The sequence below is a fragment of the Oreochromis niloticus genome, linkage group LG7 (genome assembly GCF_001858045.2).
Source record: "Oreochromis niloticus isolate F11D_XX linkage group LG7, O_niloticus_UMD_NMBU, whole genome shotgun sequence".
NCBI lineage: Eukaryota > Metazoa > Chordata > Actinopteri > Cichliformes > Cichlidae > Oreochromis > Oreochromis niloticus.
In genome coordinates this window covers 30,255,906-30,272,527 of record NC_031972.2, presented here as the reverse complement: position 1 = coordinate 30,272,527, position 16,622 = coordinate 30,255,906, and the positions used below count along the sequence as shown (strand labels likewise).

At 40.6% G+C, this 16,622-nt stretch overlaps 1 protein-coding gene across 15 annotated transcripts in view; it reads right to left on the bottom strand.

Moving 5' to 3' along the window:
* grin1a (glutamate receptor, ionotropic, N-methyl D-aspartate 1a) overlaps nt 1-16,622 on the bottom strand; it is a 37,200-nt gene that overhangs the window by 10,535 nt on the left and 10,043 nt on the right. For 5 of the 15 annotated variants that reach the window (XM_025908814.1, XM_025908817.1, XM_025908821.1 and 2 more), the window contains exons 4-19: nt 16,144-16,206; nt 15,290-15,387; nt 13,622-13,743; nt 12,435-12,609; nt 11,346-11,490; nt 9,761-9,847; nt 9,263-9,410; nt 8,811-8,938; nt 6,439-6,603; nt 4,878-4,996; nt 4,404-4,516; nt 2,834-2,982; nt 2,496-2,653; nt 1,779-1,940; nt 1,342-1,451; nt 828-973 (exon numbers count right to left, since the gene is read on the bottom strand). In XM_025908814.1, coding sequence (XP_025764599.1) covers nt 828-973; nt 1,342-1,451; nt 1,779-1,940; nt 2,496-2,653; nt 2,834-2,982; nt 4,404-4,516; nt 4,878-4,996; nt 6,439-6,603; nt 8,811-8,938; nt 9,263-9,410; nt 9,761-9,847; nt 11,346-11,490; nt 12,435-12,609; nt 13,622-13,743; nt 15,290-15,387; nt 16,144-16,206 — 2,088 coding nt within the window. Of the gene's footprint in view, nt 1-492; nt 544-827; nt 974-1,341; nt 1,452-1,778; nt 1,941-2,495; nt 2,654-2,833; nt 2,983-4,403; nt 4,517-4,877; nt 4,997-6,438; nt 6,604-8,810; nt 8,939-9,262; nt 9,411-9,760; nt 9,848-11,345; nt 11,491-12,434; nt 12,610-13,621; nt 13,744-15,289; nt 15,388-16,143; nt 16,207-16,622 lie in introns of all 15 variants that reach the window. The other 10 variants (XM_019354405.2, XM_025908818.1, XM_025908819.1 and 7 more) reach the window with 6 other exon arrangements.

The window sequence follows — 16,622 nt, the reverse complement described above, 5'->3', positions numbered from 1 at the left end:
TGGTGTCTGCATCATGAACAATGCAGTGGATAAGGAGACACACTGTGCGCTGCAGCATTGCACATTTCACTTATGCTGACAATTGTGGAACGGTCACTTCTGTATGATTGTGCCAGGGCATTGATTTTGCTCTTTATGCTCTATTTGTCTTATCAGCTTTTGGCTGCTGTTAGTTTTGCTGCCAGAGAGAAGGAAATCAATGGGGTCGTGAGCAAAGTGCATCAACCTTAGAGTATTCATTGCTAATAATGTTTTTTCAGTGTTTCTGGCAGGGAATTTCTTTTTTTCCACTGGCTTTCCATGTACAAATCATATGACCTTATGAAGAATATAGCGCCACAGCAGCAGCTTAGAACTACTGGTTCATGCCATGGACGTGGGTGGTGGAGATTTTTAATTTGGAGATTTATTGTGTGAGAGAATCTCTAATTATCTTATTGTTACACCAAGAGCGAGAGGTGACATGACGGTGGAAATGGCTCTACTACATACTAAAGAGGGAGTTCCAGCCACCGCTTGACTTCCAGAAGCCTCCTTACTATCCTGCAGGCACACACACAAGAGACACGGGTGCATTTGGCCTCTGGGAACTGTTTAAACCTACAGGCTGGCCACTCAGCATGCCTTACATTATATGTAGGCATCAGAGATCACTGTTTCTTGTATGGTGATCTGTCGGTTTGATAACTATTTAAAAAAACCCCCCCAAAGTTCTCAGATGGGTTGAGAGACACAAATCAACCCTCATTCGAGGGAGGTTTTTCTGGCTCTCTTCCACCCCAGTTTTAACTCTTCCACCTTCAGTGGATGCAGGGTATCAATCCTACCTGCAAGTTCTTCCTCCAGACATTGACGGCCGCAAAGGCCAGCTGCATCTGCTTCCTGCGGGCGTCTTTATGGCGCTTATAGGCGATTTCAATGAAGATGAGGAAGATCCCTGCTGCTATGCCTCCAGCCACCAGCATGAATACCCCTGTGAAGGAGGGACACATGAACAGAAACAGAGCAGACACAGGGATATGTGAGTTTCCTGTCTACATCTCCGCCGCTCCCACTAAGCATGAACGCATGGTCTGACTGTCATGCTCAGTGGTCGCCCCTCCTTTCTCAACCAGCTCCTACTGACGACGACTGCTGCAAACTACACAATATTAATAGAGAACCACAACCGCACGAAATCACAGGACAAGATACTGTACGGCACACTACCCACAGAGCACCACGCTGACACTAAAACAACGATTTTGTAAAGGTATTGGACAAAAAAGGGCTACAGTACCTTACCACTGCAGTTTTTGTCCAATCACTTTTAACGCTTTCTCTACGCCATAAGGACCATACCTGCCATGTTTTCAAAGGTGAGTGTGGCTGGGGCATTGCTCCTTGAGTCACACTCCTGGTATCTCACCCAGGTTTTATCTAGGTCTTCCATGAAGCCGTTCTCATGAGAACTGCAGGGGGTTGGGGGTGGTGGGGAGAGAGGTAACAGAGTTAATGAGTGCCGCAAATGACCGAATGTTTGAGCCGCTTACTCCCAGCTAGCAACACAGATGAAGCACAGACAGCTGTACAGACACGTGTACTGACAAACAGTGATACACTTGACAAGAGACAACCAGACAAACAGGGCAGGAGAGGGGAGATACAAAGATGTGACATAAGGCAATGTATTGGATGGCTATAAATGGTCAATAGGTGACCATGAAATCATATTGATAAGAAAACAAACAAAAAAAAAAAAACGTCATACGAGTAATGCAGCTTCGGCTGGGACAGACCTGAGAATGGCCAGGGACACATTCTGTTTCCAGGGGCTGTCCTTGCGCATGCCTATGCCAAAGCCCGAACGGAAAAACAGCTCTCCCGTGGTCACCAGGTCGCACTTCTGCGAGGCTTCAAACTCCAGCACCGCAGAGTCCCAGATGAAAGCATGCAGCTTGCTGTGGGGGCAGGGGGAGGGAGGAGGAGGAGGAGGAAGTGGGGAGGAAGGGGAAGGAGGGGAAGGAGGGGGTTACGGTGCAACAGTACAATGATTTACATACACATTTACGGCTCCCACCCTTCTCTCTCTTTCACACCACATCGTGTGTGTCAGTCAGCGTTTACCAGCAATCTCTACCGCTGCTTATGTCCCAAATGAAATCCAATGCCAGATGGGTGAGGGCGCGTCCCCCATTGGATTCCCCCAATCCCAAAGATGTTCGTCTGGGTACAACCTGAAAAAGGGGGCTCTTCGACTCAATGTTAGCTCAACCTCACACTGTTGTCAGTGCTGTTGACACGTCCACACCTGCCTCTGTCCCTGGAAACCTGCCTTGGCTGGGCGATGGGCCTGAATCAGGGGGAATGTCGCAGTAAATCCTACCACTTCCACCTGATCCGGAGGTCCATGTCCCTCCCCTAGAGTTAACTGGAATAGCCCTGGTCTACGTGCTTGATAGGTCGAACAGCCGGCCGACACGTACTCTGGTCGGCCCGGCCTGGCCGAGACTCACTTGTCACGCACGGCCTGGATAGCCTCGGCGGCACTCTCATAGTTGTGCTTCTCCATGTGGCGGTACATGGTGCTAAGCTCCACCTGCCGCCGGAAGTAGATATCCACTGAGCTTTGTTTCACTGTGGCGTAGATGAACTTGTCTGATGGGTTTCTCAGCTGCAAAAAGAGACGAGGAAAAGCACAATCTGATGAATAATAAGTAAGAATAAAATTAATAATTGTGATTTGGCGCTATATAAATAAAATTGAATTGAACTGAATTGAATCAGTGTATATATTTGTTAATGCGATAAAAAAAAAAGTAATGTGCAGTAAAAAGCTCCTTGTTTCACACACCCGTGGGTCATTGATACCGGTGATGCGCTCCTCAGGCCGGTCCAACACCAGGAAGGCAGCCAGATTGGCAGTATAGGAAGCCACAATGATCATGGCAAAACCAGCCCACACCATGCCCAGGATTCTCGCTGAGAAGCTACGTGGTGCACCTGTGTGGTGAATCCAGGTTTTGAGTTTTCATCTCAGTAACTGTCAATTTCAACTTATTTTTTTTCTGTCATATATACTGGATGCTCATATAGAATATTAAAAAAATGGAATAACTTTTTTACACTATTAGTTCCAGATAGATTTTGTCTGTTTTTGGATCTGTGTAATGAGAGTGAAAGTGGATATTCCTAATATCAAAAATGTTACATTTAGACTGTACCCCATAACAGCCAGAGCCCACCGCATTTCCCCATAATAATCTTAGCTGACAGGTGTGTCTTTGCTACTGTTTTTTGCTCCATTTTTGTACATGATAGACATATTTTAATAATATCCACACTCACCAATAAATCAGGAATTTAAAAAAAGCACATGTGTCAATTAAATAGTTTGCTTTTTTTTTTACATTTTTACCCCACTGTCATCTCAAAAACTCTTGCTGTCATTCTTCTGGAGTGAGTGCTGTCAGATGTTGTAAGAAGCACCTATGTTGACGTGGATGTAAAACTTTGTGAAAAGATTCTCATATAAGTCGATGAATCTGTGGACATCATTTCTGACTCATGACAGCAATACTGTGTCGAGTGGTTGAAGATATCCTCAACTTGTCAGTCAGTAAGTGCTTCTGATTTTGCTGCTGTTAGCCACAATTAGCCTCAGTTAGCTACTGTTAGCTAGTGTAACTAAAACTTTCTTTGAAGGGGCTCTAACATTGCTGGACTCAGACACTTGGCGAATAAACTTAAATAAAATGTGAGAATTTAATCAAACTGTTTCTTAGAGGGGAAGTGTGATTTTTAACACACTTGAGCCAAACATAAGCTGGCAAAATATTAGCCAATAAGCAACGACTATTGTTTAGTTAGCTTATTGTCTGCTGTCGGGAGACAACAGGATTTGTGTCTAACCTGCTGACAATAAGCAATTAGAACAACATCGGGGATAGTATGTATATCCACTGTATTCAAGATGGCGTGGCAACATGGTTTCCACAAACTGGCACCCAGTCCTATAGGTTTTTAATGGATTAATTTTAAGTTTATGAGGATAGATAAGTTTGTTATTGATTTGTTTATTGTACACTAACCAGTGCATAGTTATGAGTACAACATTCTTAAAAAGAGGGCTCTCTTAAATCGAGCATTGCAAAAGCAGCTTTTTATATACATATATAAAACTCATAAGATATCATGAAAAGGAAACACTCGACAGAAAATCAAATAAGCTAACAAAACGGTTACAAGCTGTACCAGCTTTTTTTGTCGTTTTCAAAGAAAAATGTGACAGTGACAGCTGGATACCTGGAGCCACACAGACACTTCATATCAGTCCTTTTACAACTGCAAAACTGTTTAAAGACTAGAAGACATCATCTGTGGGAAAGAGAAAATTCAGTGGTCAACAACTGGGTATGACTCACCTTCTCCTATACCAGAGTTCAACAACACTCCCCAGGAGAACCACATGGCAGATGATAAGGTGAGGGCATCTTCTTCTTCTTCTTCACTATTTACTTTAAACCTCCCAAACGGGCTATGGGAAGAAATCGGGAGGATTGCAGAAGATATAAAATGAGAAATGTCAGATAACCTGCTGAGTGTGAAAAACCCAGTGATTCCCCAAAAAAGGGAGGAAAACTGAACATGAGTGAGCGAAGCAAGACAAAGTCCTCAGAAAGAAAACAGGGTGAAGACGGTGGCACAGGCACAGAGCTGTGGGATGACTGGAACCAATCTTCACCTCTGTCTGCCTTGTTGTCCACATCGAGGGAAGATCTGCAGTGCTCAGGAGTCCATGTACACACACACACACACACACACACGCATATACTTCACACACACAGTCTTTCATACACATATGGATACATGTATACACATACAGGCCCCCCTTGTACCTGAACCGGTCTAGTAGGTAAAGCATCACCGCCACCACATGCACCGAAAGACCCACCAGCAGCCACAGCGTGCTTTGGAACGGCTGCATAAACGAGTCCAGTGTACTGCGAGGAATTTCCTGAAAACAGATACAGGCAGTTGATTATCGATTGATAATGAATTATTTTTGAATTGTATAGAACCATTGGTCTGACTCATTGTCAGATTTTACAGTCTTTTTACTGACAAAGACCCATGACCTTCCATAATGCACTGAAGTAAGATTCTGACAAGAAACAAGTTATACGATCATGTGTTCTGTAAATGTGTGGTTTGTTAAATGTAAATATTTTCAAAATGTGCTTTGGTTAAAAAAAATTGAGGTCTGTGCAAAAGTCTCGAGCCATCCCTCATTTCTTTATATTCAGCTAGGAAATATGTGCAGTGAAACATGCACAGATAAAAACAGAAGCAAAAACAGAGTCTGTATAAATATTATAAGCTTCAAGTCAATATTTGCATGACTGCTTTGATAACTTTCTTGTACTTTCTTTAAGTAGACTTCAGGAATAGTTCTTCAGGGTTCTTGAAGGACATTCAAAGCTTTTCTTTGGATGTTGGCTGCCTTTTGTTCTATTCTCTGTCAAAATGATCCTACACTGCTTCAGTAGGTATGCTTTTGATGCATTGGCAGTGTGTTTGGGAAAATGAAGCCACACTTTCGACATGCTAATGCATGATGAATCAAAACCTGATTGTATTTTTCTGCATTCATAATTCAATTCCATCTTTGGCAAAATCCCCAACACCTCTGACTAAAATGCAGAATACAAAATGCAAGATCAAAAATGAAGGGTGTCTTTTGCACAACAGTGCAGGTTATTATGCACTCACATACATCAAATAGGTTTAAACCTGGCCCATGAGATAAAATAAGTTTGACTGTTTCCATGCCTTTAACATTTTAACCAGTGTTAATTATATCTGAACACAGTTGTGTCTTTTTTACTGTTTCAGGCTCATTTTTGTGTCTGCAAAAATCTGCAAGGACAGAAAATGAGAACGCATTATCTTAACACTTGTTTGAGATGTGTAATCCATGGCTAATCCTTCCCAGATGGCTTTAATTTCTTTCAAAGAAAGATGGTAGAGGCAACTGCTAACTGATACTGCATCACCTCATAATGATAACAGAGAAAAATGAATGCAGATTTCCTGCAGGTCTTCGTCCACTTAGAGATTTTAATAACCTATGTTATTAACTAAATTTAAGTTAATCGATCAAATTTATATTTTTCCAAACTGTCAGGGGTAATTTGATCCCCATCCGCCACTTGCAGCTACGTAGTTTTTAGTTGTGTTGTCATTAACCTGGTATACAAATAATATAGATGGTATCTTGAAACCACCTCTACTACCTTCTGCCACAGCTGAGCAATTGTATTAAAATTGTATCTTTCCTGAAGTCATACAATCTCTTTCTCTGCTTCATTATATTTTTACATAAATGAACAGAGTCAGCAGTAAGCAATACATGCATCTCCCCTAGTCATAGGTCTGAGTACCAAATATCCTGTTTACCTTTTTAACGAGGATAGTGAGGCCTTGATATTTAAAGGGTTTGGAGAACTCGATGTACTGGGCTCGCTCATTGTTTATAGTCAGCGGGGCTACAATCATGTCAGCCAGGCCTCCCAGGAGCTCTCCCATCATGCCGTTCCACTCCTTCTTGTTACTGTTGTTGACCTGGAGTCCCAAAATGGAAGGAGTTAAGTTAAAAATCTGAATCAGCTTTAGCCCTGCTGTTGTCTAGACCGCAGATTCATTTCAGGCTTTAAGGATTTGGGTTAAACCAAGTAAACGTCAAAAATATAGAACAGCGTGTTCTTGCTTTGCCTAAAGAACAGAGTTTCAGGTTTTAGAAGGCAGGTTTTGAGTTCAGTGTATCCAGTTTCTTCTCTTTTTGGTTTCTTGCAGTTCTTATGGTTTCTGCGACATGTTACAGCCTCACACTCCCGCTTTGGGAAGAAGATCATCCTTGTTTAAAATGTGACAAATAAGAAATAATGCTCTAAAATAAACATGCAATGGTACATGAAATCAGCAGGTGATTAAATCTTTTTTTATGTCCTTTCTAATTCAGGTCACCTATATACAGCAGATTGTGGTCTTGAGATTTTGGGGCTATAGACCCATTACAAGGATGAACATTTTCACAAGGACCCCGAAAATCTAAGCACCAATTTCTTTTGTCACAATATGGACAGTGCATAAAGGACAAAATATGACTTTTGTGTTGGTATAAAAGTTGTTGGCCATTTTTAGACTTCTTAATATTAGAGCATAATTTTACAATTCATAGCAATGCTTTTCACTACAGTTATTAAAAGCTTAGGAATATATTGTATGCTGGACTATTACCTTTAAAAACAATGAACAAACATATGCCAGAGAAATGCCTGAAAAAGGCAAGAAACTACTGTTTTACCAAGTGCTATAGTGCACTGTAGTATACATTTATAATTGTTGTGATCCTAAAATGGTTTATTCATTATATATTTTGAGGCTCTGTGCTTCCAAATGATGCACGATTTGACTCAAAATGGTGTGATTCCATTCAAAATGTCCTCAGGCTATAAAGTGTTATTAGCACACTAATTTATTTCCTCGTTGAACTGAAAAAAAAAAAAAAAAGATTCCTAGATGGAAGTAAAATTGAGCATCATTTACAAGCATTTAACAGGAACAAAAGAAGATGCCCTTGGGTTATAAAAATGTAATGATTACATTTTCTATTGCACATCAGCATTAATAGACACATAAGTCACACCTCATATAGGCCTGAAGTAGCTTCATCTTAAATAAACCAGTGCAGTTTAATAGTAACATTGGCACTATTATTAAATAAGATAGCTTACATTTTTTTAGATTATACAGTAATATTTGCTGATAGCTCATTGTTAGCATATTTTTATAATATTGTAGTTGATGATTAGCAGATTCCCAGGAAAGTAGTGCAATCTGTTGAGAACGTAAACAGAGAAACCAAAGACTGGACTGGTTACAAAGATAAGTCACAGTCTAGTTTCTGTGCACTCATGAAGGTGTGCTGCTTGAGCAATACAAGGTTAGGTTATATATAGCTGATCCTAGCAGGGCATGTGTCCCATTTTATCTGCACAAAACCCAACTCTTTCCCAGGAGGGGTTCATAAAAAATGAACAAACCTTGCCAAAACAAAAAAACAACAACTCTTCAGCACACAAGTGGTGGTATGTACAGTTTGTATGTGTTCCATTTTCATGCATCACAGAACAGATACGGCAGCAGTGCAGTAAAAATACAATCTGGCAACAAGACAGCTGAAGCTCATTTATAAGTGATCTGATGCAAAGATGGCAATCAATAAGAAAAAAAGCATCTGGAAAGCAAAACCACATGAAGGATGTGCAGCAGAAGGCCGGATCGCAGTAAAACAGCTGGACTCGAGTCAAAAATAAACATGATTAAATCTAAATGGCACTCTACTCCCTTTGTCTTCTGAATTATTTAGAAGACAGGACAGACAATGTGAGTCAAGTTCTCTGAGTCTGTGAAGTAAGTGTGACTCATAAAAAACGATTAACAAAAGCATTAAACGCCATCCAAAAAGACAAATACCCAAAACTATATTGAACCCGGTGACCTTGGAAGTGCTTGGTGGTTTGCAGGCCACTCTGCAACTGGTAGGCAACTACTCATCGGTAGTTGACAACTGGAAATTCGTATGGTTTCGCTCCCTTGAACTAATGCTCTTCTTTTTACATCTGAGTGATTTTTAAACACATTCACGTGGAACTACAGGAAAGTCCCAAAATAAAGCCATGCCACCAGATTTAAATTATTGCAGATGGAAAATATATTCTTCTTGTGTGCCAAAATACACCAAACATGGATCTTAATGTGAAACTCACCCTCTCCTGAGTTCCAAATTTTCCATCAGCCACCAGATGCACCTCATAGGTGAAGTTCATGGTCATAGCCAGCTTTATCAGGAGATCAACACAAAATCCATAACAACACTGGGGTACGATTGGGCGTCCTGTAACAAAAACAGCAACATTTGGAAGTTATGCACACCCTGGCGGAAACTGGTTCATTTGCTGTTGGTTTGTTTTTGTTTTTGCTTTTTTGAATCCAAAGGCGGCGCATGTAGACTGCACAGAATGCATGACACACTGATACACTGCAGACAACCTCACACAGCCTCACTGCACACAGACCAGGTGTGTGCCAGCATCCCAACAATCACTCAGTCTGAATGGCTACATGCATACATATATAGATACCTGCTGCATATATATGTATGCATCTCCGGTGGATGTTTGGCGGGTGCGCTAGAAGCACAGTGATAATGTAAACGTCCCTGATGTGTTACCTGGGATGGTCTCATTGGGCCCAGTGCAGATAACCTTTTTAATTAAGACTCCATTTAATGTCATTTCCTCCTTGCAAGTACCGTCAGGCAGAGTGGGTTTCACATACACAAATGGCTCCTGGTGTATTGTCACTATCTACAACAGACGGGACAGAAAGCTGTTTATCACAGAGTTGGACATGCATCTGCTTTAGGAGAAAAACATATATTACACATCACCTAAAACATATAGATGTGCAAGGATGGACAGGTGAAAGTAAAAATAACAAACAAGGATACAGATGAGCTTCTCTCGAGGCCTAAGACAGAAGTGAAGAGATAAAAGTCACAGCAAATATGTCAGTTCTGCTTTAAGAACACAGATTAGCTTCCCTGCGAGAGAGAGATGTTAGCACACTGTCCAACACGAGTATTTCGGCTCAGGTCCGCAGTCTATCCGTGTAGACATGAGTGCCACATTGCAGCAGCAAAGTGAAGGTGTCTTACTTTTAGTCGAGTGGACATCTGGAAGCCCTGTGGTTTCTCAGTCTCTCCTCCGGGCCAGATAATCTTCCGCTGATTGTTCATTACCACCTGCAGTGACGCCACACACACATATACAGAATTATAGGTGAGTGCTGACAGAAGGCCTGCTGCTGATGAGGCTTCAGCACTGTGGGTGAGCATCACTAATGAGTCAGCTTTACATAACCACAGCTCAGCAGTTTATTTATTGCATCAACCTCTGACTTTTGTATGATACAGAGTTTCATGAAATTATTACTTTTCCACCTGTCGCCAAATAACTGAAGAGCTTAGAAGAGCTGATCCTTGCAGGCTTTATCGGCTGCCTGGCTGAGTTGAATATCCACCATTAGCTAAAATAGAGTGGGATGGAAACAAGGCTTATAAAAGAGCTTCCATTTTACAGACGGGTTGGATTAGCGGTAATGGGAAGTAAGTCACATGCTACACCTTAGTCTACTTGCCACAAACTGCAGGGATTTTCAAAGAACAAGCAGTAAAATTAGAATCAGAAATTGAATTTGTTACATTCAGTACACTCTGATTGTGCTTGGATTTGATTAAAACTGTACAACAGCTCTGTTTTGGTGATATTAGTGAAGCCGGCACTCTTGCAGATGGATACATTGTTAGTGGACCAGAGCAGGACGGTGCTGTGGTGGTTAGCACCACTGACTCACAGCAAGAAGGTCCTGAGCTTGAATCTGCCGCCTAGTGCCTTTCTAAATGGAGATTGTTCTCTATGGGTACTTGGCTTCTCCCTTAAGTCCAAAGACATCCATGTTAGGTTAATTGACAAGTCTAATTTTGCCAAAAATGTGAATGGTTGCCTGTCTCTCTGTGTTAGCCCTGCAATAGACTGGTAACCTGCCTGTTGCCCTGTGACAGCTGGGATAGACTCCTGCTCACCCATGAATCTGAACTGGATCTGTGGAAGATTGATGAGGCCATTTAGTCCATTCAGAGCCAAAACAAGGGCTATGTTTGGTTATTTCCCTCACTAAAGTTTAATAAAATGGACTAAAACCTTTGTTTTCATGGTGAGTAAATTAGCAGCCAGTGCTAAAATATGTACTTGGAAGCTTATTGTGTGCTTTGCAAAGTGGTAAATGAGAGAAATATTTCCTCTTTATTGGTTTCTGTTGTATACTTGGGGTTCATGATTGGTTATATTCCCCATTTCATGCAATGCAAGCAGGACTGCAAAAAAAGAAAGACTGATTTCATAATCTTGCCACTTTCTCTTCTTGCCCTCATTGCATCCAGGAGTTTTGAATGACATGTGTGCTACATTTACCAATATTGTCATCATATGATGATTAAAAGAATCTGAAATATCCCTCTAATAGAAAAGAGCATTTGTTGAACTGCCTTTTTTATGCAAAGACTAACAGATATGCGGGGTAGATGTACATTACCTGGTATGTGGTATAGATAGAAAACTGACTCTGCATTCCCACCCACAATAAATAAAAAATAGATGATTCTGCATGTGGGCTAGACAAAATCTACACATGGTTTGTGAGTATAAAACAGGGAATGGACATCTGTAGGTGCCTTTGTGTACCTGCGTTCCATTGTATATGCCAACTTGGATGAGTCTGGACTTCTGATAGTTCAGTATACTGTAGTGGGCGTATTTCCTATCTCCATCGTCATTGAACTCCACACGCCCTGTGAGACCCTCGGGATATTTAGATGACATCAGCACCCTGGGGCAAGCACATGAAAACTGTTATCTGTGTGAATCAGTGCAAGTGTGCCCATGTAAGGCCATTGTGCGTCATCTCACGGTAGTGTAACAGTGTGTTTTTATTGTAAATTGCTCAGTGCAGGGCTCTTAATTCAGTGCATGAAGCAAAAAATTAAATAAAATTGATTCACCACATCTCTTGTTAAGGAAAGGCAGAGCTGTGGTTGCTGAGTGCTGACAATACTTGCTGCTGCATTTGTTTGGAAGCAGTGCTTTATATTTTGTTATGCTGCCTCGAAGCTGCTCTAAGTGGGTCAGCTGAAACTCACTGGCTTCATTGTGAAATAACAAATACAAGGTTTATGGTACATTCAGGAAAACCTGGTAAATCTGATGAATCTGTTAAAACTGTCAACAATGGGGAAAAAATGACTGCAATGCAGCATTATAGTGGTTATACAACTTATTTACATTGCAGGCCGGTTTCAGTAATTAAACCTGAGCATGTCTAATATGTTTTTTGCCCCTCATCACAATAATGGAAATTCTAAGATATCTTAATTTTCCAATTATTTTTAATTGAGACATTTTTTATATGAATTTTCTGTCATATGTCTAAACTGTTGTAATAATAGCTGCTCATATTAAAGATTTCTAATGAAGAAGCCACAGTGTTTATGATTAAACCCTCTGGGAGAAAAGCTCAGGCTTCAGACTACTCTAAATAATCAACATCAGACAGTTTTTAAAAAAAAACAACTAAATAGGTTTGTATGATATCCTAAAAGCCCCACCCACTTGCTGTTCAAACCTTTTGTTTACAAAGGGAAAGCCAATCAGTTGTAATTTGCTTTAAAGGGAAGTGGTAGAGGAGCCGAAACATTTGGGCTATATACTGTATAAGATTAAAAAAAGGATTATTTTAAAACCATGAAACATGCAAAGCTTCTGTGTCAAGCTTACCGTTTAAAAAGGGGTCCTGTTTTCCAAATGTTAGTGTTGCCCACACATCCCCTTGGAGGTTCTGTGATATTCTCCTTCTCAAATAGCTCCTGTATGGACTGAGCTACCACAGCCACTGCGTCATTGATGTGGGCAGACTCATTCTTCCCGTTGATGAGCTGGAGGCCGATTAGACCTGAGAGCATTCCAACAACATAAAGATAATCACCTTCCTGAGCAAGGCACACTCTCTCAGGAGCCTTTTGCAATGCGCAGAGTGGAAAAAAACTTATAGGGCCTCCAGTTTAAACATCCTGAAAAAAGGTCAGACATCAGCCGCTTGATCCAGCTCTGATCCACTGGGAAGGGTAAGTTCAATAAGAGTGTCTCATAAAATGACATCTATGAGTCAAGACAGCAGAAATAAGTGGATCATTTTTCTGATGTTGTCACCGATGACCTTTTCGCAGCATGTGCAAAGAGTCCCTTGAAGTTGGATTTATATTTTTCAGCCCTTCTGGCAAAAGTTTGAAGACTCAGCACAGGCACAAATATTATTTGTGTTCTCGCTAAACAAAAATACCACCAGGCCTACTTTTAAACCAAGCAACAATCCAACTTCAGCTAAGTTTTCTGATTGCAACCAGGTCCATCAGTCTTGCAGGCTCCTAAAAGAAGCTGCAGTGCAGGTGGAAGAGACTGGACATGGACAGGACAACAAACGCTCTGCGGGGATTGCTTGTGTTTGAGTGCCTGGGGGAGAAACGGTCGACATTTGTGACCACAAAGTGATAAAATACCGTGACCTGTGAGACATGTGCAAAAATATCCACGAATACATACAAAAAGACTGTTGTGCCTTACCATTCTATCAGTTATCTGTTGCAAAACTCTCCCTTTATAATTCATTAGAGACCAGGATGTTAATATGGCAGATTAGCACAGTGAATTTAGCCTTGGATGAGCCAGGATACACACACATTTAAAGTAAAAACTGAGTGTAGATACACACCACATTTAAACCTTTAAACAAAAGATGCTTAAACGTTTAAATGCTCAACACAAAACAAGCAGTAATACAGATAATCATGTAATAAACCCATCGATAAATGGTTAATCTTTCTAATCCTGTGTGTGTTATGCTCGGCCTCTTAGTAAAGCCGGGGTAAACTGGTGCATTCCCAGTGATCTAAGCTGGATGAACGTACCGTCTGGTGCCTCACTCAGGGCTTTACCCGACATCTCACGCTCGCCCACCAGCCACACGTAGCCAGAGCCCGTCATGTTGAGGAAGCGGGCAGCCCTGTACACTGCGGCAGCGTCCTCCTCACTGGAATTTGTTAAAAATAAATCAATAAAAGACAATCGATTGTTTTAACCAGCAGAGGATGCTGGTCTGATGTGCGGGACTTTCAAGGCTTTCAAGTAACCAAAACAGGAGCAGTGACATGAATCACAAATAATACTAAACAAAATCCAACCTGACGGCTTTTCTGAGCTTTAGAAACAAAGTCAGCCATGATGATATAAAAGATTAATAATTTAAAGTTTTGACACTCATGGATTTTTAATCAAAAACTTTTCATTAAAAATAGATCATCATGATTCATGATGATCTATTTCAAAACCAAAGAAAATGTAATTGTTGATTTTAAATTTTAAGGGTTTAGACAAAGTTTGCAATTCTGGTTTGTAATAAATATCTTTAGGCCATTTCCCCCTTAATCTAGCCAATAACTTTCTTCCAATCGTGTACATGTCGATAGTAGATTGTTACGATACATTTAGCTGTAGCTCTGCGACAGACTGGCAACCTGTCAAGGCTGAACCCCACTTCATGCTCCATGACAGCTGGAATGGGCTCCAGCTCCCTCGCAGCCCTGAATTGAATAAGTGGAAGAAAATGGATGGATGGACATTTATGCTAGTTCATCTTCCTTGAGAACAGCATGAAGCTATCTAGTCCGCACAGCATTTTATGATTTAGTCTGAAGAAATGGCTTTCTATTGATGTTAAAGGCTTATCATTTCAGTCTTTTGTCATTTTCAGGGGGATATTTACATATTTATTTAATAGAATAGTGAAGAGTTAGAGAGGAAAATGGTGAAAGACACTCAGCAAAAGAGTCACACTTGAAACCATGGTCACCTGTTCAACCACGTGAGCTAAACTGGCATCCCAGATTTTTTTTGAAGTCTATCCCATATCATCCCGGGCAGCCAGTTATGAAAGCTAAAAAAAAGCCCCAAAACACACAACTCTGTACTGCAGAGAATCTGCTGCTTTATATTCTTTAAATCCCCAAAACATACTTTCATATAAGAGAGACATGTTTATCATAAAGTAGCTAAACACACAAGATCTTTACATATTTGTAACTTGATGACAAAAACCCTAAGGCTGACTTTACCCACATTTTAACTTAAAAGCAAAAAAAAAAAAAAAAAAAAGCCACTCATATTTTATTTATTGCATCCACTTTTACAATATTTATTTCAAGCTATATTATTCTTATACTGGGTGAAATGACAAAAACTAATGTCAGGCTTTGGACACATTTATGCCCTGTGTCACAATCCAGAAGAGTGATGCGCCATCACTATCAATCATGTATAATTACTTCCATCCAAAAGAAATCTAAGTGTATATTCTGCAGCAACACATAGACACATTTCTATGAAAATACAATACATTTGAATTCTTTTCCTCTGAAATGCAGAAATGTAAGTACAAGTTAATATAAAACTCAATATAGAGCTGCAGGACTTCTACAACTTTCCATATTAGTGCAGCTGAAACCTTTGAAGCACTCTCCAGCAGGTCTATAAATATATGTATGTTATTTATTTAAAAATAAATAACTAAAAAACCTCACCTGGCGGACAGGATGATGACTCGGGCCTCCAGCTCTTTCGCCTCCAGCAGCAGAGCAGTTAAGTTAGTCTCCTGGCTGAACTGGAGGACTTTCTCTGCCTGTGATTGGGGCATAAGGAAGGTCAAGCCAGCTACTTTCCCCTACCTCAGACACCATGCTGCCTCTTTACCTTCTTGGTTTGAGCTTGGCCGATTTTGTTTGAAAACGAGAGACAGAGATATAAAAAGGAAAGCGATCCAGGGGAACCGGCTGAACTAAAAAAATAAAAAAAGCTTGAAGGGAAAAAAAACTTTTGCATTTGTTCGCATGCAAACTGAGGGTTATCAAGGCTCCAAAGAAGGACGTGCATGTGTTAGGTAGGGGGAAAGAAGAAGGTCAATGCAACCAGTAACTAAAAACAGGTGAAGGGGGGTGAGAGGGACGTTTTCCCCCAACAAAAAAACTGCTGAAAACTAGGGAAGTGCTACAGAACAGGAGGAAGTAGCATCTGGGAAACGGTTTTGTCCCACACTACCGGTTCTCCACAAAGGAATGGAGTTGCAAACTTTTTTGTGTGTGTGAGTGTGTGTGTTCTGAGTACATGCATTCCTTTACTGAAGGAAAAAATGAAAAATGATAAAAGCGGGGCGCTGGCCACTGATTTTTTTTTTATGTTAAAAAATTATAGATTTTTTTTCACAACAAAATCATTCTTCATTTAAATCATAGGGAAATGTCTCAAAGTAAAAATTAAAGAAAACACGTGCTACCAAGAGAGGGACATTTCTGGGTCGGCTGGTGACTGGTTTGGTCTGGTTTCTAGTTGCTACGTTTGGAAAGTTGGTGGGCGGCGTGCATTGACCATGCAAATATACCTTAGGTCCTCGCTTGTTGTCATAGGACAGTTGGTCGAGGTTTTCATAGTTCCTTTTTTTATTCTGATGAGTAATGTGCACAGAGAAAATATGCAGACACAGAAAAATATTATAAACAGTTGAAAATGGAGGGCAGTAAAGCATTCCAACAAATCTCCACTTTTCTGCTTCAAATTGGGATCTTTAACAGTGGGGCTTGCAAAAACATCAGAGATGACCACTTGAAATCATGCTGAGATTATGTCCTCTTATTAAAAACAGATATGAAGTATATACAGCATTCACAAGTACTGTGCATTTGATGCATTAATTATTAGTGATAATCCAGCCGCATAGGCAAACATAAGTGTCAAGGAGAGTGATCAGATTTCCAGCACGCCTTAAAATCAGCTCTATGTAATCACTTTTTTGGCCTCTTAACAAAAACACAAAGAGCTCATTAAATTTTTCGCAGTATGGCGCACTTGCAAAAGAAACTG